The sequence below is a fragment of the Misgurnus anguillicaudatus genome, chromosome 21 (genome assembly GCF_027580225.2).
Source record: "Misgurnus anguillicaudatus chromosome 21, ASM2758022v2, whole genome shotgun sequence".
Classification (NCBI taxonomy): Eukaryota; Metazoa; Chordata; class Actinopteri; order Cypriniformes; family Cobitidae; genus Misgurnus; species Misgurnus anguillicaudatus.
The window spans coordinates 37,772,622-37,795,389 of NC_073357.2; the positions used below are offsets into that span (position 1 = coordinate 37,772,622).

The window sequence follows — 22,768 nt, forward strand, 5'->3', positions numbered from 1 at the left end:
GTCTGATTTCGGAAAGAGGGGAGACTTACCCACAAAAAGAAAAAGGCTCTATGTCTGCCAGGCACAAAACGTCGAGGCTTAAAGAGTTAGATGGCTTTGACATGCCATTTTTTAAATAAGTCTCAGTCCTCACATAATGCGAAATCTGAGCTCTCCCACCAAAGCAAAGCACCAAGGCAACTGTTGGAAACGGCAACATATCTGGAATTCTATGCAATTTCTGTCAAAATAAACTATGTATCTTCAAGTGACAAGTTTACAAGCCCTTGTCCAAGCCTAAACTTGTGTAAAATCAGGTTGACCATAAACATAAACTGCTTAGTCTGAGGTCTGGCTTTATACCAAAGGCCTGCTCTGAAATACGGCAAGTGATCTTCTCAGAAATCCCTATAGATGCAATAAAGGCTTAAAGTCGCTTTTAAAGGGGTTTGCCTGATCTGGCGAATTATTTATGAATAATGGTGAACTGATATCTTAAGAAAGCATATGTGTGTTCCCTGAAAGATCGAAACCAAAGAGAGAGGTGGAGAGGCTGTGGAAACTACCTGAAATATTATGTATTCAACATTCACTGATGACCATGTACACTGTCAGAAAGAAATGGTAAAAAAAAATTTCCCTAGCTGCCTGCCACTGGGGCAGTACCCTTTAAAAAGGTACAGATATGTATACATTTGATACAAATATGTTCCTTTTAGGTACTACTATCCAGTCTTTCGTACCAATATGTATCTCTGAGGTACTAATATGAACTCTTTGGTTTGGATTCACAGACAAGGCTTTAATTAAATTAAAGGTATAGAGGAACATTTTCTTTTTCCGGGTGGATCATCGAGACTATTGGTAATCCCAGTTGTCAATCATTCTGATGATATGTGTACATAAGGCCGTCCTACATGCTCGTTCTGCACATGCACACTTTCAGGTGTATATCTGTGGTGAGCTACGCTGCCCTACAAAGCCAAACCGCAGTAAATACGCATTTGGTCAAAATTGAGTTAGGGGTTGAAATGGGCTTTGTGAGATCGGTTGTGTCTTGTGACAAAGTCTCCTGGTTCAATTTTGTCCCAATTTTGTGTGCCAAAATTGCAGTAACATGTTTGACTGGCTGGTGTAAAAAAAACTTTAAAGGGCATTTTTCTCGATTTCAGTGTTTGGTTACTGCACTTAGCCTTTGTAGGGCAGTACAGTTTCAGCCATTCATTGAAGCTCGCGTTCTCAGCCTATTTTTTCAAAATGCCTAAGGGTCGTAAAAGAAAAAGTGTTTACAAATTGTATGACAAGAAGAGAAAAGCCTCTGAAGAAAGAAACAAGACCAGAGGGTTTTTGGGAGAATATTTCACACAGGTTGGGCTTCCCACTAATGCCTCAGTGGCGAAGTTTCTACTCGACAGGTAAAGATTGGCATGCTATTTGGAGAAATCCATTTAAAATCACTGCTAGTAAAAGTTGATGTTATGTATGATTAGCGATGCCAGCCCTGGCACAAGTCAAGAACCGCGCAGACACGCTAAACATCTCAATGTATGAGCCATGCCGGCAGCAACTTGTAAACAGAGCGAAGAGAAGAACTAGGCTCGTGCATGCTCTCTCTCGTGCACACGTTTTATAGGCGTTCCCTCTCTGGAGCAGGTAGAGTGTTGCGCATGTGCATTTTTTTAAAAAGTGGAAAATTTGGGAAAATCTTCTGCTATACCTTTAAGGTGTTTAAGCATCTTTTATAAACATGACTTAGTAAAAGATCTTACTGGTGTGTATCTTGAGACAAATCAATAGCACTGGCACAATTTAAAGGAACAGTATGTAAGAAATGTATATAAATTAATCATAAAATGGCCCTGATGTGTCACTAGAAATTAAGAAATAATTTTCATTTAAAATACTTTTATCACTGACAAAAGGGGTATAGCCAGGATATAGTCATTTAAAAAGTGGAGTTGCAGCCCTCAACTGATGTTTATGTTGTCATGTTGTGTATTTGCCACCATTTGTGTGATTGAATTTCAAGTTTTTTCCAAAATCCTACATACTGTTCCTTTAAGATCGGTCAGTTAAAGTTATTTTCGGTTGAACATGTGTTTTAGTCTAGGACTAGCCTTAATTCTTGTCTGTGAAACCGGGGTTTTATGTGCAAAGATGTATTTTTACAAGGGTACAGCCCCAGTGACAGCATTTTTTGACCATTTTCCTGACAGTGCACGATCACCATAAGAAACAATACTCACCAATTATTATATATTGATTAAACTATTCGTCAAATTGAAGGGGAGATCACTGGTGAAAAAAACTAAGCTACAAAATCATCAAGCTACTAAATCTCTTTTGCAAGTGATCTGATGTCTCCAGATTGACCTCATTCAGAAGAAATTCTAATTTGTATGCGATTAGCGCTGTCTGTCCCAAAAGACTTGTCTGTTATCCGTCCAAAACAGCAGAATCCACAATGACCACAAAAATCCCATCACATCATTTTACTCAGAAAAGACATGTGGAACTTCTCAACCGTCATCCTCAATCTTATAGACCCCCCAGGTACCATCACACGAACACACAGAAAAACACACACACACACACGAGATAGAGTGGCAGTAAAGAGCAAGAGGGAGAAATATAAGGGGGATCCAAACCGCATGTCAAATCAGTGCAACTGTGAAGACCATGATAGCAACTATAACTCATGTTGGAGTAACAGTGTGGAACAGTTCAAATACGCAAATCCTGGGAGGAACGCTGATTCATATCATGTGGCTGTCCAACACTTCAAGTTCAGTAACAAGCAATACAGAAAATTTCTTAAACGCTTCTGTCAGTCATTCATATCAAAGCAAGCAGAACTTTAAAAATCGCAGCAGTTGCTTTATAAACTGTAGTTGGATTTTGGCATCAGATTTGGCACTATAGGCAAAACCTTAACCTATCAGATAAAGCAATCAACCATTGGAAACTACCTTCATATTCGCACAAATATGTGACCTCAGAAGTCTTTCATCTTTTTTGTCCTTAGCAGCTGACACACACGAAAATCACTTTCAGTATGATCCAAACAATTAACAGTTTAAAAAAACTGTGTCGCTATCAATTTCATATGGTCTTTGAAACTCACCAGACAAAACCTACATTATACAGCAACTGAAATGATTACACCTCCATCAAAATGAACCACACAAAGCATGTAGGTGATTGTGGGAAAAAGACACACAAATGTTTTGTTAACCTTTTATGTGAATCAGATAAAACGTTTCAAAGTTAACCAAGCCAGTGAGAAAAAAATAATAACTACACCAGCATTACCACAAGATCTCAAAATGTGTATCTTTCGATCGGGCTGCAGACCTGAACGACAGGGCAGGACATGAAAGCAGCCTCACACAGCCATGGCACATGTCACAGCCAAGAGCCGTCCGTTGAAAACCACAGGCGATGCTATCATACACATATACGGCACATTACCATGAAAGGAGTACAAAACACAGTTACAAAAGTGAAACCAAACAACTCTACGTTACAAACTTGCATTAGGCGCAAATTATATAGCCTGGTAAAATCTGCATATTTATATGGGCAATATGTGTCTAAAACACATTATATACACACTGTGACCGGATGAAGAAAAAGTAATTCAGTAAGGTCCTACAGTTACAGTGACGAAAATAAGTATTTGAACACCCTGCTATTTTGCAAGTTCTCCCACTTAGAAATCATGGAGGGGTTTGAAATTGTCATTGTAGGTGCATGTCCACTGTGAGAGACATAATCTAAAAAAAGAAATCACAATATATGATTTTTTAAACTATTTATTTGTATGATACAGCTGCAAATAAGTATTTAAACACCTGTCTGTCAGCTAGAATTCTGACCCTCAAAGACATGTTAGTCTGCCTTTAAAATGTCCACCTCCACTCCATTTATTATCCTAAATTAGATGCACCTGTTTAAGGTTGTTAGCTGCATAAAGACACTTGTCCACCCCATACAATCAGTAAAAATCCAACTACTAACATGGCCAAGACCAAAGAGCTGTCCAAAGACACTAGAGACAAAATTGTACACCTCCACAAGGCTGGAAAGGGCTATGGGGAATATGCCAAGCAGCTTGGTGAAAAAAGGTCCACTGTTGGATTAGAAAATGGAAGAAGCTAAACATGACTGTAGATCTCTCTCTGACTTTGGGCTCCATGCAAGATCTCACCTCATGGGGTCTCAATGATCCGAAGAAAGGTGAGAAATCAGCCCAGAACTACACGGGAGGAGCTGGTCAATGACCTGAAAAGAGCTGGGACCACCGTTTCCAAGGTTACTGTTGGTCATACACTAAGATGTAATGGTTTGAAATCATACATGGCACGGAAGGCTCCCCTGCTTAAACCAGCACATGTCCAGGCCCGTCTTAAGTTTGCCAATGACCATTTGGATGCTCGAGAGAAGTCATCGGAGAAAATCATGTGGTAAGATGAGACCAAACTAGAACTTTTTGGTCATAATTCCACTAAACGTGTTTGGAAGAAGAATGATGAGTACCATCCCAAGAACACCATCCCTACTGTGAAGCATGGGGGTGTTAACATCATGCTTTGGGGCTATTTTTCTGAACATAGGACAGGGTGACTGCACTGTATTAAGGAGAGGATGTCCAGGGCCATGTATTGCGAGATTTTGGGGAACAACCTTCTCTCAGTTAGAGCATTGAAGATGGGTTGAGGCGGGGTCTTCCAACATGACAATGACCCGAAGCACACAGCCAGGATAACCAAGGAGTGGCTCTGTAAGAAGCATATCAAGGTTCTGGCATGGCCTAGCCAGTCTCCAGACCTAACCCCAATAGAGAATCTTTGGAGGGAGCTCAAACTCTGTGTGTCTCAGCGACAGGCCAGAAACCTGACTGATCTAGAGAAGATCTGTGTGGAGGAGTGGGCCAAAATCCCTCCTCCAGTGTGTGCAAACCTGGTGAAAAACTACAGTAAACGTTTGACCTCTGTAATTGCAAACAAAGGCTACTGTACCAAATATTAACGTTGACTTTCTCAGGTGTTCAAATACCACTAGCTGTATCATACAAAAAAAATAGTTAAACAATCATACATTGTGATTTCTGGATTTTTTTTAGATTGTCTCTCACACAGTGGAAATGCACCCTCTCCATGATTTCTAAGTTGGAGAACTTGCAAAATAGCAGGGTGTTCAAATACTTTTTTCCCTCACTGTATATCATGAGAAGGGGCTGAGAGAATATTCATCACAGTTCACTGATATTGTATGTGAACACCCAAGATTGAACTTTAAGACTATCTATAAATATTTGTTTAAATATATTTATGATTTTTTTCTTCCCCTTTTCACAGCTAATGATAAGTAAATCTTTCACCATATGTATATCTTTCAATATTGCCTCAGCAGCCAATCCAATCAAAGGACCTTTAGCTTCTAATGCTAAAATTTACTATAAGAGCAATGGACTGAGACGACTGCAAACAGCACTGTTCTTACAGGTCTGTGTGTTAAGGGTGTGTGACGTCTGACGTAAATGACTCCATATAAAATGTAAGAGGCAATTGCTGCCAAATTGTAATAGGCCAAGCACACATGTGGGAAATAAACCACCTGTTCTTATTTTGTGATATGACAGAAAGTGAAAGAGAAATAGAGGATAAGTAAGGCATCAATAGAGATGAGGTATTGAGAGAGACACACCGAAATGCATTAGTAATATAGATCTGATTTTAAGGATAAAAAGCTGTAATGCACTGTAACTGATATTCTCTTTCATTTCCTGAGTGTGTTTTGGAAATGATCAAACTCTCAAAGTTTGATCTTTCTCCAGGCAGCACTTTTTATAATTATCATTTATTATTCTTTATGTTATATTTTTCTGCTCTGATGAATGCCGTATGCCTGATGTCATTCTAGAGACCATGAAAACAAACCGTTACTCAGCATAAACAAAGGCACACGATCACAGTAGATATTTTTTATGAAAATGAATCGGTTTCATTTTGTGTCTTTATATCTGTGATGAGCAGTAAATGTGGAATGTTGTTTTGATATTGCAGTTTCATGAATAAAAACAAATGTTACAATTTTAAATAATTATTAACGTGAATTGTTATGTTCTCTTTTGGTCAGACAGAATACATTCAATCCGGCATGAACAAAACTTAATGTTTAATGTTATCAGCATGTTTTGTTCATCACCACAATGTGTCTGTTAATCTGACATTTTGTACAAAGTTAACTGTCACGGTTAATCCGTGTCATGTCTTGTCTCTGTTCCGATTGTTGTCACCTGGACATTCATTGATTAATTACCTGCCTCATCACACCTGTTTGTCATTTAGTCTGTGTGTATATATACTACTGTTTTCTGTTTGCTCACTGCTGGATCATTGTTATTACTCCCGTTTGTTCCTGTTGTGCTTACCTGTCTGTTGTTTCATACTCGTGTATATTATAAAGTAAACAAAGAAGTATTTTAATTGCTTCATACTTATCACAAAAACTATGTTTGAAAAACAAGTTGTTGGCCAATTCAATATTTAATTTAAATCCAAAAGTTTATCAAGTGGTCTCTTGGTACATACTTCAGGGTTTGGGATGACTAAATGTAAAATATCATTCGTAAAAACATATTATGTTAAACAAACACTAAATTGTGTTTGCTCTAAGATTAAAAGTGTTTTGACAATAAGGCTAACTCCAATAAGACTCAAACCAAAAGTTTTCATAAATGAGCAATGATTAGCAGGATAAAGATAATTACTCATGACGGGGAAGTGTGCAACAGAGGATCATGACCATCTGCATGCTAAACTACCTCTTACAATACCCGTCCGTGTCAACAGCCTGTTTAATGTATGCGCTGTATCAAACACATAACTAAGAAGCTGCACTCCTCAACTGAACCATATTGTGTGACCCATTTAATGGCTATTAATCAAATTAATCAGATCAAATCAAATGATCTCTCATTTACAAAGACAAAGATTGACAAAAAGAAAGAAACAAATCAAGAAAGCAAGAAATCAAGAAAGCATAGAAAGAAAAACAGAAACTGGAAGGGTGGTAAGCAATCCTTAATAAATTGTAGTGAGGTATGAATTGGAAACAGGAATAAGTCGAGCTCTCTAGAAAACAAGCCAGGCGTAAATGAGACGTAAAGAATAATAATAAATGAGAGCTTGCTAAAAATATAACTCAATTAACGTAATAATATATTGATTCCTGTTGTCCTGCAATCAATCTTTAGCTTGCACCAAACAACTAAAGCAATAACTTAAATCATAGAAAGAAAGAGAGTTAGATTTTTTTTTTTTTTTTGCTGGGATTTAAAATCTTTTTGGTTGTCTTGGCAACTGTCAAGTCCAGGATCCAGGCGTCTAACGACCGTCCCTAAGCAAACAAACAGTGATATACTTCCTACTATTTCACTGGCCCAAGATTTAGTGGGGTATATTTATTATTGCACCCAGAAGGAAATTTCGGGGCCTGCTGGCAGATGGTGAAAGGACTGGACAGGGACTTAGTTTTAAATCTTACTGCTACTAAAGGGAGTTGTACTACACCAAGAACTAAAATATAAGAACGGGCACGCATATCTGACCTGAAGAAGAGAATCTGCAGTGTGGACTTTGGGAGAAGTTTCTGGCTCTTGCATAGGGTGTGCTTTTATATTGGACCAGAACACAGTCCAATAAATGGCAAAAGTCAGGTACATTTTTCCTCAAACAACCTGCAAAGAAAGAAAATGCAATTAAAGTGTATTATTAAATATTGTGATTAAATGCAAATGCATAGCCAAACACATGTACTCCACTTATGATAATGTAGTAAATATACCAGGTACTGCAATAATCATCCAGCAAATTACCTTTAATATCAGCAGTGATCAGCACTGACCTAGCATACTAAATATTTTGATTATTTAGGGCAGTTTATTTTTACAGATTATTTGATGTCTGGTGCATTTTACCTTTATTAACAAAGCAAAAAGCTCTTATCAAAGGCTCAATCGAAATCTTTAAACAGAACAGAGACAAAAGAATTCGTCATTTCGAAACGAAGCGAACATGAAACGCAGCTGCACAAAACTACGTATTAAGTCAAGATAGATTTGGCTCCTCTTGAACAGTTCAATGTTGGACAGAGAGAAGACAAAAGTGAGTCAATGGAGAATACGCACAGCTACAGGAAATAAGATGGCAGAAGAAGCATCCAAGCTTTGGCGTGATGATTTAATATCTTCCATCCGGAGAGGAGAGAGGTCATCTCTATATGGACATTCCTAAACATCCCTTGAACTAGCTTCTGTAGTACCATATGTCTATGGTTTCCTTTACAGCAAAGGGAATTAGATCAAATATAAAGTATACGGCTGTTAATGTGAGTGATTAAATAAAGATGAAGGAAATCGCAAAATATATTGAATGCACTACGTTTTCTAAAGGGTAATTTATTATGTTCCTATTTGTAAAACTGATTTAATTTAAAAAAAGTCTCTTTAATACAGTAGCTGATCATCATATCTTATTTTGTAGATAACGAGTTTTACAGAATAAGATTAAAACTTCTCATTGTGATAATACAATGAGGAAAGAGTAAACATGTCAAATTTTAATGGGAAAACCTTATGTAATTAGTTAATATAATATACTTTTCACTTAAGACTCCAGCGTGGTAAATTTGTCAGGTCATGCTATTTTCCCATAAAATTTGATGAGTCTAATAAATGTCACCACAAGCATTAAGGCCTTCCCTATCCCATAAAACTAAAACTAAGGGTGTTTATTGTACTTGGCCTCAACTTTGCATACAAAAGCATGTTGGAGATCATTCACAGGTGAAACTGAATGAGGAAAAAGAGCTGGCCACAGAACAGAGCTAGCTGGCAGGCAAGTAGGAGTGAGACAAATAGTTGACCTCACTGATATGCTTGAACCTGGCCCGGGCAGATTCCTTGTGAGCCATCTGTAACAGCGATTTGGAAAGGGGAATGATTTACTGATTCAATCATACCAGAGCTGATTATGTGAAAACATGGCATTTGACAACAATGGAGTGTAACGTGCCTATACAGGTTAGAGGGACTGTGTGCCTCTCTCTCTCTCTTTATCTATCTTTTGAGAAGAACTAAAGATATCAGTAGAACCGCACACCATCTCATTTGAAGATGATCAATTCAGAGCTGAAGGCAGAGGAATTAATCATTGAGAGATACTCACCAATAATGGGGGAGATCCTTATCAATGCCTGAGACAAACCTTGATCTTTTTTGGAGGGTGTTGTAAGCAGCAATTCAAAGTAAACTTTAAGCACTGACACACTAAATGTTAATTAAGTCCATGCTAATTGTGCAGCTCAAAGACCTTGTAGCTCAATGGATGTCTTATTTATTTAAAAGAAATTATATGAAGGTCATAAATTAACCTACAATTTCCCTATCACTGATCTAATTCAAGTCAGTTCTGGTTTTCAGTTTGTTATTGCAAACGGCTTGAGAGCGCCACCTATCGAGCGCATAATACTTGTCAACAGAGGAAGAGTCAAATTAACTGAGGCTGAAGCTACACTAACATCATTTTAGAAACTAAACAGATAGGCCCATCTAAAAATGCAATGCACAAATGCGACAAATAACTATGAAATAATAATCTACATAAATGCATATATTATAGAATCATTATAGATATTATTATTATAGAAAATAACCAAAAGCAATATATAAAAAACACTTTAAAAAGAGATGGCAATGGACGAGACATAAGTAAGACAATATTTTTAATTCATAATTCTTGGCATATATATATATTTATATATATAATGTTCATTTTAAAACTGAGACGTATTTAAACATTTGTATTACATTTTCAATATGCCGTTTATTAAAAAAAGTGCTTCCTTATCCTTGCTTGTGTATTTCTCTCCAAATGTTCAGTCAGTGATGACGATAAAGACAAGAAAAATCAAATGGCACTGAAACCGGTCTCTTGCTCGAGTGTTCTTGTACAAAAGAAATAAACAGTTCACATGAAATGCGCACACAGAGCAAAACAGGACTTCACTGCAAAATCAGTGAGAAAGCACACGGTGATCTTTCACCGGAATCAAAACTAATGACAGCAACAGACATTGCATAGAAATATGCACCCTTTCACATTTTTATCAATCATAATATTGCATAAATACAAAGCGTTTACTGTAAAAGCGTATACTGACAGGCATTTACAGATCAGTACCCGAATCATGGCAAAATGTTCACAATGTGCTTCATCAGGCTGCATTTTCACGACATAGTTGCATGACAAATGGCCTACCACAGTAAAAAACAATGCGTTCCAGTCCTTTGCTTTGGCATTTTGTTTATTGCCGTCCATAAAACAATCCCATTCCCATCCCCTGAAAAAATATTAAATGAACAATATCATACAGTGAACGTTATGCAGCAACAGGTGTGGTATACAACCTCGAATGGCAGGAATGTTTTTCCACTGCATTTTGTTAAAAAAGTAGTTCAGTTGCTGTCCATAATATAAACCAGGGGGCAAGGCGCAAAAGGGGGTTTATGAAGACTTGTAAGTTAACAGGTGAAACCATGCCTATTAGCTGCACTGATATGTTTCGTGTAGCTAACACACATTCGTAATAGGACTACACACCTACAACAACCATTCAGTCCATAGTTCAGATGTGAGAAGATGAGCTTATCGTTTTGTACAAAAGGCACATGTATACCGCAGCTGCCTGGCTCCTATTGAAACAGAATCTGTCAGGGTTTATCCAGCAGACGTAAATTCACACAAACTTCAAAAGTCCAGCACACTCCGCTCTTGGTCCCGTTAGGCGCAGTTTCCCATGGCTTTAACAAACGATCCGTCGGGCAGCTGCCTGAAGATGCCCCGTAACGTCTCCAGTTCTCGTGAAAGGTGTTCAACCCTCTTGCGCAGTCTATCATTATCCGCCGACAGCTCGATCACTTTTTGTTGCGTCTCCGCGTTGCGCATTTTCGCCTTGTCCCGGCTCTTGCGTACAGCAACGTTGTTGCGCTCCCTCCTCACCCGATACTCGACGCTGCTCTTGTCGATCTGTTTTTTGGATTTCACCCGATCGCTCATTTTCATGGAGCCCCCAGGCAAGTGGTTGTGTTGGTGGTGCGGGCTAGGAACGGGGGTCGGGGGAGGTGTGGGATGTCCCGGTTGGAGATGCATGGTGGTTTGCGCACAGTGCGCAATCTGATGCTGAAAGTAAGACATATGCGGCGGGTGGTGTTGAGAGTGATGGTATGTAGGTGGCATCGAGTGGCCGAGCTCATCATCCTCTCGGGGCTCTTGTTTGATGGCTACAGGTCTCATTCGTGCCGGACTGTCGTAGATCGGTTCCAGTTTGGAAGACTCCACGTAGTTGTTCAGACAGCTGTACATCTGTGGTGCCCCCGGTGTGCCACTGGCGCCGTGGGGGTAATCGTAATCTCCGCTCGCCAGCTTGAGTTTTTCTTGTTTGGAGCTGTTATGGAATAAGTCAGCCAGGAATTCGTCGTTGAAGGCAGACGGGTCAATGTACGCGCTGATGTCAATTGAGTTTTCGTTCTCGCAGATTTCGCTCAGGTCTCCCGCGGTCGCAGTGTCTTTATAGATATAGGCGTTTTGCTGGCTCTGTACAAGGCTGGTCATCAGTGGTCGTGGGGCGACCTCGTACAGGTTTGCTTGCTCCATGGAGTATCTAAAACCCGCCAGACATGGTGAAGAGCTGCGGGAATCCAGCTTGTTCGCAGTACCGGAGAAAGCCGCGCTGTCTCGATGTTCTTGGGACAACCAAACTTTCAGCCTGTCTATGAAATTAACCGTAAAGTGGATGCGAGTTAAATTCTGAAACACCACACGGGATTTCCGTTAAGTCGACACTTGCACCCTCAGCGTGCGAGCTTCACATCTGTCAAATACTTTTCTGAGTGCGCTTTTATACTCGTTTGAGATTGGAAGGCGGGTGTGCTCTGGGTCCTAATGCTTCTGTACGTAATAGCTGTCAGAAAACACACGCACTCCCACACGTTCATACAAATGTTTTTATTATATTCATTCAAATATGATGACTTAAACATTATCATTATTTTAACAAATATAATGCATGAAGATTACGATTTTTTTTCAAGATTAGGAAGAAAAATCTATTTTTATTTTAAGAATTCCGCGATAGAATTTTCTTAATTTTATCACAGATGTGCTGTATTTCGGTAATTAAAATGTTTTTTTTTTTAATTAAATCAACTATTTAATTTATAATCATGTAGAAAGAAACTTATTTCATTTAGAGAGGTGGGTCCATTTGATGTGCCCATATTAAACTGTCATGAAACCGGTTTCAATAGCAAAACTTTATACGGGCAGTCGCTTAGCACAGCTTAACGTTTTATAAATGTTAGCCTATATGAATAGAAATAAAAATTAATAGCGTCTATAAAAAAATCTTTGCAACAGGGAAAGAATTTGATTTATTGTTTAAAGCACCATTATAAAAACACGAGAAATTAATATATTTTTATTAAATTAAAAAGCAAATAACCGACTGTCGAAAAAACGTATATTTTTAATATATGTTTGCGAGTTAGAATGGTTTTTTTTATTATTATTATTATTTTATTACAGATAGACACTTGTCAGACTCTGATGATTTATGCTTTTGTGTTGCTGAATTTCGTTACATTTAACTTAAAAATGTGATTTCTGTGCATCCCATTGTAGACTTCTTTAATCCTTGTGTTTATTTTAGTAACCCATGAAACTGTAGCCTACCATTTATCATTTCCTGGATGCTTAAAGATCTTTTAGGGCACAACAACCTGAGTATAGGTATTGTTTGCCAAAACAAACAGAACAGCACACGTCTTACCTACCAGTGCAAGCTTGAGTACGCAATCACATTTTTGCAGGCAGTTGTATGTGCTGCCATTGGAGCGCTCAGTGCTTGTGCAGTCTGGGAGCTCCCTCTATTGTTACAGTGCGCGCTGCACGTAGCCAACCAGGTACCACACTGTAAGTATGAGACAACAGAGGTTATGGAATTTAGCCATTAGAAGATAGGCTCAGATATACATTTTTGTTATGGATTGTCTGAGTCCGTTCTTTTTTACCACATCTTTACGCGATAAAGAGTAGTTTCAATACTTTATTGAAGCTATCTAGTAACAGTTCATGTAATATGCCGTACTCGTCATACGTGAAAAATTTAATTATTTTATTTGGTAGACAATATTCACAAAGAATACTGTAAAATAATATTACAAAATAGATAAATATGTAAGTTAAAAATAAACTTTTTTACAAACAATTTTGTTGTACAAGTTTGTATTGGCTTTTTATCCTCTATACTTTATTACTCCCATGTATGGTTTTTATTACATAATTTCGACTTTTCGTTTCCCCAATACCAATAAGGAATTACCTTGTTAGATATTCTTGAATGATCTAATCTAATTGCATTGAAAACGACCCACACTAACAAGTGCAGTCTGATTGGTTCAGTGACGTGTCAGTCTAGTGTGTATTTCGTCATCTCTCCCCACCATCCGATTTGATTGGTTAGAAGAGCAGATTTCCCTACATGGTCAAAAGATTTCGCAATACTCCCAAGCGCCGCTTTACCAAACAATAACACCTCATCCTGCTCTTATTTCTCATAAACAAAGAGGATATTATTCTTTATTAACTCAAGTGGATGACTTCTACGCCTCGGACGTTTTCAAGGTAAGTTTTCAGATAGACAAAATACCTATATAGACTGTCGAAATTTTATTTTTTTAACCAATATTACGATGGCTGACTGAGTGGATCGTTTCTGCTCACCCAGTTGCAAAATAGCTTCGATCTGAGATCAGCGACAGGATTATTCTTAACTATTAAACATGGACGGGATCGACTGATCGTCGTTCTTCTTTATTTAAGCAACATTATTGTGAAAAACAGTCTATAAAAGCTCTCAGTTAATATTCTTAGACGCCTGACGTCATGCTCAGTAATGTGCCAGCTAATTAGCCAGCCTGCTAGCTTACGGTGTATCCCACCGGCTACAGATGCATGTAAACACATCTAAAGTATCATTTGTGTCAAAGTTGTGTTTACACAGTCCAAGAAAGTCGCGTAGTGCCGCTTTATCTGATTTAGAAAACGGTCTGCCATCTTGGATGTACGTTAGGCATATTGTCTTTGAGGCAGCTAGCAAAGTGGTATTCCCCTTCATTCCCGCATAGTTCCGTGTATGATGTAACCAGTCTGCCATGGCTCATAAAACACGCAAGTCCTGTCAGCCTTTCAAATGCTCTCTAATAAACTTTCATTTAGCTAATTTTAGCGTCAATATTCTGCTGTTAGTTTAAGATGTTAACTTTGCTCTGCTAAGTTCTGCATGACTTTGGAGTTTCCTTACTCCCGTGTTACAAAGAAGCGCGAGTGGGAGGGCGAGCGATGATGCAACCGCGGGCAACACTTGAGCATAGGAGAGAAAGAAAATGTGCCACATATGCACACTGACAAGGCAGCACGGTCGATTACAACTACATAATGCTAACGGATGGTTGACCCGACTTTTTAGGTATTGCAACATTTTGCTGGAAAAATGAGTTACTGCGTTGAGCATCTGTTTAGGTGGGGATTGAGTGGCATCAGATTATTCTAATGTGTACCATCTTAAAGGAAATGATGCTAATGTGTGTAAACAAGTACTGTCTAACTTATTTTTCTTTATCCTAACTGGCTTTAGGCACACAGCTGCACTCTGTGAGATTCAGTCTCATCACATTTATACCATTACCAGCTCTGCGAAGCCCGACAGTATAGGTCGGAGAGGTTTAGAGAAAAACAGAGGAAGTGGATCCAAATGAGCAAGCAGCTGCAACAGAAGATAACCAATACAACTCAGAACGGTGTCAGTGTCATACAGAATCAAGCTCATAATAGTACAATCAACCCCACCAGCACAGCAGGACTGCAGCAGGTACAGAAGATGAACAAACTAATGTACTTATTTATAAATATTCATATATTATTATTCAAAAGCATGAAGCACTGTCTCACTTGGCATGTAAAGTATGTCTAAAAAGGGGTCATGACATGTTTCTTTTTATTATTTGAAGTGTACTTATAACCTTTTGCTGAAAAACATACAAATTTAAGTAATTGTCGGTGTCCCGCACACTTTTATGATTTACAGCCTACATACTCCTACTACTACGCAGTTTCACTTCAAATACAGCTTCTCAGCAGCGTCTTTTTAAGCACACTGTGTATTTGAAGAGTTTGGTTCCAAAACGTGATAAACGGCATTTTTGTTACTGCCAAAATCAGTATTATATCAGGTCAGTATTTAAAAGTAAATTCTTAATTTAACGCAAAATCCAATATCCGCCGTGTTATTCTGTCATCTTTTCTCCCTTTTTTCCTAAAACACGATAAACGCCACTCCTCCTTTTCTACAGAATGCAATAAATCCGCTCCACAAATTACAGCGCACCATTCCACGCGCTGTAAACAAACAATGGCAGTGCGTTGAGTGCACGGAATCCTAGTTTTCCTCATCTACTCTGTACTTTGTGAGCAACAAACAAACAAAAACAAAATAATACTTTAATGGCATTAATAAACCTGTGATGGTTTTCTGTGATAGGACAGAAATGTAAGCCATATAATTTACGTGAGAGGCACTTGGGAGACGACCGCTTGCTCTCCTGACAGCATCAAGTTGCTCTCATGCTAACGCATTGACCCCAAGGGATCTTATAAAAGCTTTCCATTATTTTACTTGAAGTCAACGAAAATCGAGCAGGACCAAAACATTTTACAGCTGATTGCTGTGAAAAATGTTAAGCGGTGACGTCAAGTATAACCGCAGCAATGACAGTTTTCTTAATATGACAAAGTAAGTGTTTTGATTAATGCCATAAATGTTTATTTTTTTTAATCCGTGTATACCACTAGTCAACTAAATGAATATAAACATGGCAAAGATGAATGCACATTTATACATTGATTGAATAGTTTTATAGCATTTGTCATGGATTTATTGCATTTTGTGGAAAAAATAATTAGTTTTTATAATAAATCTTTGAAAATCAAGTTATGGATTTGAATTTTTTTATGTTTTTATAACCTAAAGATGCTATATGAAAGTTTGTAACAGAAAATAGTGGTTTTCATCTTGTCACTTTCTTGGTATAGAAAACACATTTTTACCGAAATTTGTCAAAATGGGTATTGCGTTTTGGAACCAAACTCTTCATTTATTCATGACAGAGACAACATCACAAGCACAACGATAAACATTTTTACTATTAAAGAAATCATATGAATGAATCACTAGCAAACACTGACACATCATTCCCAGCTAGTGTGAACAAACAATGCATTTATTGTCAGCAATTGGGCACAGATTATCAATACAATACCAGCATGTTTCTAACACATGCTCTCGTGTGTGCGTGTGCTATAAGATCTTAAGGTCTTAAGCGATGTAATTCAAAACTCATGAATAAACGGGTTGCAAAATAGTATATGAAATGTGTTACTTTTCAGTAACACTCTTAGTTTAGCACTGATTTGACGGTACAGCCGTAAAAAATAAAATAAACAATCTGACGTCTGGATCCTTCAGAATCCCTGCAAAGATGCTCGTTTTCCACAGCCAGCAACAGCAGAACATTTGTCTGACATTGCAATTTTACTCTTATTACAATCTTATCATGAGTGTAATCAACTACTTCTTCAGATCCCTTTGGGTTGCTGCTCTGACTGAAGTTCAGTCACTGAACGTCAGTAGGCGGAGCCAACAATCCGATGATGTGCTATGTCTTTCTCTGAGCCAGAGAAGTGAGAGGCTGCAGACCTGAAGCAGGCACGTCATATGAAAATTAATATATCTATATGTATGCAATTAATCCAGCCGTTTTCATTCGTTTTATTTCCGGAGAACGATTACATAAATGCTTTCGTTATTGATTAGTAGGGCGTTTTAAGTTATGCAACTTGCAGGACCTGTTATATATCAATAGATCTGGGCAAAATTGATTCCCAATGTCATGACCCCTTAAAATGTTTCTTCCATGTAGTTAATATGATCCTCAAAGCTTGTTTATACAAGAAATACAATTATGCATTGTGTTGTATGATTGAATCCCGCACTTAATAGTTACTATATACTATTTGTTTCATTCTGTCAGGTTCCTCAATTAGTCCCAGTGGGTCGCGCAGGTGGGGGTAAAGCCACACCACCCAGCAAAATGAAGAAAACGGGTATGGATAAAGACAGTGATGAGTACCGTCAACGAAGAGAACGTAACAACCTGGCAGTAAAGAAAAGTCGCATGCGCAGCAAGCAGAAGGCACAGGACACCCAGCAGCGTGTCAATGAGCTGAAGGAGGAAAATGAGAGACTGGAGGCCAAAATCAAATTGCTCAGCAAAGAACTGAGTGTGCTCAAAGACCTGTTTCTGGAGCATGCTCACAACCTCGCAGATAACGTGCAGCCCCCTGCTTCTGGTGGAGGCCCTGGAGACCTCTGCAACAACAATAACAATGGCAGTAACAGCAGCAACCAGTGAAGGCCTATCGTTGACCTGCAGTGTGCTATACTGCGGGCTGCACTGAGGCTTATAAAGCAGAGCATTGTACACTTAATCGTTTCGCGCTTTCTTTTTTCTAGAATCTCTACTGTCTGCAATATTTAACTTATGTCATCTATTGTACACGTTAATTCGGTTCCAAACGTATTGTCTCATGCTGAGACTTATGGCATCATTGCCATAGCAACTACACAAAGTCCAACCCACGCTCTGATTTGATCTGCTGGAGATATCCATCTTTTTATAACCATCCATTTTAAAGCACGTTTCAGTGTCTTGAAACGAAGCAGTTTCATAGTGGATTGTGAATGCTTGTCAATAGAAATTTTTTAAATGTGACCAAAGTAGGTTACAAACATTAGAGATGGAACAGTAGATGTAACAATAATATAATATAAAGTGTTTTATTAGTCCACAGAAATGTACTGGAATTGGGGTTATCTAAAAATGAAATTAAGGACTCCTCCAGTAGAAAAGAGCAACTGACTATGTCTTGCGTATCACCTTGTGTTGAATAAATTCATTTTGTTGACCATGTCTCATAAAATAGCAAATACACTGTTGTATCCATAGTAACAGACTCCAGACAGACAAAACGTATTGCATCAGACTCCAGACAATGTCTGCATTAATGGTAGCCCTTAAATCCCTACAGTTAAGCCTCTAAGTCTGACAAGGGCGGAGGAGAAATACAGTGGAATATTAGTTGTAGTCTGAATGTTAGGGTGTTGGTAGTTAAATTAACAAACTTGTTTTATGATACCAACTCTACTTCTGTCTGTGTAAATACCGATGGTGGTGTAGATCAAAACACCCTTGGAATGAAAACAGGCCTAAACCGGTGTTGAACGTTGAAAGTCAACCACTGTATTTCAGTCATTTTGTTTCTCTGACTTGATCAGTATGTGTGAAGTGCATATCTGTAGCAGCAGGTGCTACTTTTGGTTATTGGATCAGCTTGGTAATGTAGCCAAATGGCTTTTGCCCTCATTGATTCTCATAGGCGTTCTCGGAGTTGCTGTAGATAGACTTTTGTACCTCAGGCTATACGTCATAGCCTCACCGGACAGCCTTTAAGATCTATATTCCTGTTTAGGAGACAATTAAAGCGGGGTCTTGTTAGATGTCTGAAGCATCTTTGATTCTATTGTATATTTTCATTTTCTATATCTGAAGTTTTAAACATTTAAAACAAGCATGAAAGGTAATGCATGATTAGCAAAATGGTATGCTATGAATTAGAACAAAGTTTTGTATTGTATCGGGCTGAGCTAAAATAAAGCTACTGTGTAAAACTTCCTAAAAAAAGTCAATATTTTAATTGAATATTTGATTGGCATATTTTGCTTAAGTATGAGGGTTGCTGGGCAACTTGCTTTTTTACATGATGTATACTGGGATTTTTGTGCATTGTAAATTAAAATTGAATATAAAATACTTTCCTTGTGTTTGTAATAAATGTGAGGAGAGAAAGGGCACAAAGCCTAGACATTTATTGACTAGGTCATTTGAATTATCTACAGTGTCCTAGCTTTGGACTTTCCCCTATGTAATGACTTTATAATTGTAAATTATTTCTATTTTATTATACCACTGTCTGGTGAAAGATGATAACCATCAAGACATGAAAAGCTCAGATGCTAAGCCCTCTTAGGTGCGTCTGACATGTCTTCTTGTAAATTAGCATTTTTAATCAGACTTGACTTTTAAGGTATTCTGCCAACAAACCAGTATTTCTGAATGACCTGAGGCTTAAGTGTATTTGAAGTTAAAGTATTTGATGAATACATAATACATGCCGAAAACATTCCCTTAATATTATATTATTTTTGACGGAGACGACGTTTAGCAGGCTTTTGCATGAGCTCCTCGTATGTTCTATAATAAAATCAATTATGCACATAGTAATTTTTTAATAAAGTTTATTTAAAGGTAAACCACCATTTTTCAACATTTTACCATGTTCCTACCTCAACTTAGATAGATTAATACATACTTATCTTTTTCAATGCTTGCACTTTTAATCTTTGTACAACACTTCTTTAATGTGTTAGCATTTAGCCTAGCCCCATTCATTCCTATAGCTCCAAAAAGAAATGTTTTACTTTGTGTCACCGTACTTACTCGTGTAAGTACTCATGTAACAGTCTTTAAATAGGGAAAACATGCAAGTGTTTGGTGGCTTCTAAATTAATCCCTTTTTGGAGCCATAGGCATGAATGGGGCTAGGCTAAATGCTAACACATTCACAAGACGCTGTACAAAGATTGAAAGTGCACGCATTGAAAAAGATAGGTATGTGCTAATTTGTCTAAGTTAAGGTAAGAACATAGTAAAATATTGAAAAACAGTGGTGTTTTCCTTTAACTAATTTTGGGAGGAGCATGGTCATGTAATCCAACCAATCAATGCAGAGGGATGTCTATAAATAGCCATCCCTCACCTCTGTCCCGTGACAGTTTTTGCATCACCTCACTCTCATCTAGTTAATCTATTCCAATTTAAGAGGAGCGAGTACTCTGGGTTTGGGCTAAAATTCTGAGCTCGGAGCCCTCCCCTCGGACAGCATGCAAAAAATGCTTTATCTTTTCCCCTATTGATTACATGTTAATGCGAACTTGTGAAAAGAGCTAATATTGTTCTTTATGCTGACCTTAGACAAAGTGTAATTCTGGGCTCATTTGTTTAAAATGTTCTTTCTCGATGCTGTACAAAGTACAAACATGTATGCATGCATATGCAATACACAGCAACTTATGAGTAAATTAGTAAATTCAATATACAGCTGCTATAAGTTTTAATTTAAGAACTATTTGGCTAAACCATCTGAAATATTTAATAAGGTTTGCGTTACTTGAGTAGCATTTTAAGATCATTATTTCTATTCATTGAAATTCGTCATAAGAAACGGTCTATAATAAGTGACTTATCAAACTGGTCCGGCCAGTCAGAGAGAGCCCCAAACAAAGTAAGAAAAAGGCTTCTTAACAGTTAAGCACATTAAGAATAAACATTTTAAGATAGGAGAAATGAAAAGGGAAGAGACAAAAAGAAGTCTACATGAAGAAAAGATTAAGGAATAACTGACAGAAAGAAGGTGTGTTATTCCGTACTTGGACCCTGGACTGTTAAAGCTGCGTGCATGTGCGTACATAACCTGTTCAGTGAGATAAGATGTATGACGTGTTTTGGAACGCAGACACAGTTTCCCAGCAAAAAGGAAGAACACTAAAGCACTACCTAGAGCTCACACCTTTCTCTTTTTTCCTCCCTCCCCTGTTTTCCACTTTGTAAGTTATCTAAGCAGCTCTACCAATAACTCTAGAAATGTACACTATACATGTCTAGGCCTCAAAACCTAAAACTTTGAAGCCAATGTGTCACAGGCCAATGTAATAAAATGGGTTAGATACAGATACATTTTGCGACCTGATTTGAGTGCACAAGGCCACAGACAAGCTTTCACTCCAGCTGGCAGAAGGCTACAGAGATAGAAAAATGCTGATAAATTGTGTGGTAAATTGACATTGCAGGTTACTGTAATAATCTCTGACAGTTAATCTATAACTGACTGACATCAGCATCATCCGACCGGCGACAAGACACCACAGGTGAACAGGGTCAGACCGTTATATGGTCCACGACATCTTAAAAACATACATAGTACCACAACTAACTTTTTTAAAGAGCACCTATGGTGCGATTCACGATTTACCTTTTCCTTTGGTGTGTAAGTGTGCATTAGTACATGTTAACCATATGCAAAAGGTACAAACCCCAAAGTACAATGACCCAAGATCTCTTTTACAATGTAAATCTCTTTTCTTGGACTACAACAAACACACAGATTGAAGGCAACAGTTTACTTCCTGGGCCGGTTGCGTAGACAAGACCGACATTATCATAATTCCTCCCGCCACTGCATTGTGAGCGAATCTTTCAAACATGGTAAGGAGCGTCACATTAACAGCTGACGTCAGAGGTATTCAGGCCATCACAAAGTACAGATTAGCTGCCCAATCAGGGACACAGCGCTTCTCAGATCAATGAGCTTTGTACAAAATCTAAGCGTTTGCGAAAAGCAGTATAGCTGTAGCTACAAAAATGTACAGTATGTGGAAAATAATGTGTTTTTTTAACCATAAACCACGAAAAACACATTGTATTATACCAAATACACAAATAACTTTGTTTTTTAGCAATGAAATAGGTGCACTTTAAAGATAAATATGGGTTTGAATGTGTTATTTTATAATACTGACCTGCTGACTGGACTTTATTCATCCAATTACTACATGACTACAAACCAAATTCCCTGAACATGAATATTAATATATTAGGCTGTTACTGAATTAATGATCTTCTTGGCAGATTATTAAAACTTTACAGTATTACAACATTCCATCACAAACTAAAATACATACCTAATCACAGGAACACAGTATTTAACTGATATGAAATTGAAGTTTCTGGCGTATTGTGTATCTTACCATGTCCCAAGAGGCAAGAGCTGATGTGGTGAGTGATTCGTCCATTTTCTTGATCGAGGCTCCATTTACAAACGTTTTATGAATGCCACAAAATGAATACTTTGAGGCTATTTTGTAGTAATACTTTTGATACACATGTTTGCTATCTTGCGAAACAGAAATATTTCGCGTTTGATACGAGACGTTCCGGTAGAAAGGAGATTAGTATGATCGCGATCAATGTCGTGATTGACTAATTATAATTAGTATGTCACTTTGATATAAACCAGTTTAAAACTTTTAATGCGGTCATAATCTTCTTACACACAAAATTATAATGACATTTAAGTTAACGTTTACCAAGCAACGCGTATTTATGTGCAACTGACATTTTTAACGCACCTCATTGGTACATTTGATTTAACCACTGATTTCACCTCAGTGACGTTTGGCTTAGAGGCGGAGCTTCATTCTTCATTTTTCTCATAATCTTACGTTTAGAAAATATTGCCTTCTCATACGTGTCCCTGTGTGCAAAAGTGATAATGAATCAAAACACACTTTTATTCAAAGTGGCAGCAAAGCGACATTGAGGAAATGTAAAAATATGGATAATATATGAAATTTTAAAATGAAGTATTTTAACTAGGATGTTAAATAGGATGCATATATAAACAGCATCTAAAATGTTTTATTTAAACAGGTT

At 37.8% G+C, this 22,768-nt stretch overlaps 2 protein-coding genes and 1 long non-coding RNA gene across 6 annotated transcripts in view; 1 reads left to right on the forward strand and 2 right to left on the reverse strand.

The window, feature by feature from the left end:
* LOC129444965 (uncharacterized) overlaps positions 1-22,474 on the reverse strand; it is a 105,276-nt gene extending 82,802 nt beyond the window's left edge. Inside the window, exons 1-3 of one of the 4 annotated variants that reach the window (XR_012359977.1) lie at positions 22,084-22,474; positions 12,878-13,014; positions 7,595-7,723 (exon numbers count right to left, since the gene is read on the reverse strand). This is a non-coding gene — a long non-coding RNA (uncharacterized lncRNA). Of the gene's footprint in view, positions 1-7,059; positions 7,724-12,873; positions 13,015-13,425; positions 13,565-22,083 lie in introns of those variants that run through there. The other 3 variants (XR_008644672.2, XR_008644673.2, XR_008644674.2) reach the window with 3 other exon arrangements.
* Positions 9,752-11,932, reverse strand: cebpa (CCAAT enhancer binding protein alpha). The gene has a single exon (XM_055205962.2). It carries the CDS (start codon positions 11,697-11,699, stop codon positions 10,827-10,829), a length of 873 nt encoding a protein of 290 aa, XP_055061937.1. The 5' UTR covers positions 11,700-11,932; the 3' UTR covers positions 9,752-10,826.
* Positions 13,577-19,030, forward strand: cebpg (CCAAT enhancer binding protein gamma). The gene is made up of 3 exons (XM_055205974.2): positions 13,577-13,727; positions 14,740-14,973; positions 17,192-19,030. The coding sequence occupies exons 2-3, from the start codon at positions 14,857-14,859 to the stop codon at positions 17,570-17,572; spliced, it is 498 nt and encodes a 165-aa protein (XP_055061949.1). The 5' UTR covers positions 13,577-13,727; positions 14,740-14,856; the 3' UTR covers positions 17,573-19,030.
* Positions 22,475-22,768: the final 294 nt, after the last annotated feature.

What these genes read in the sequence shown, in the direction of transcription:
- cebpg (XM_055205974.2), top strand. Translation starts at nt 14,857, where the DNA reads ATGAGCAAGCAGCTGCAACAGAAGATAACCAATACAACTCAGAACGGT. An exon ending in GCACAGCAGGACTGCAGCAG is followed by an intron (nt 14,974 to 17,191) that starts GTACAGAAGATG and finishes TCATTCTGTCAG; the next exon opens with GTTCCTCAATTAGTCCCAGT.
- cebpa (XM_055205962.2), bottom strand. Translation starts at nt 11,699, where the DNA reads ATGGAGCAAGCAAACCTGTACGAGGTCGCCCCACGACCACTGATGACC.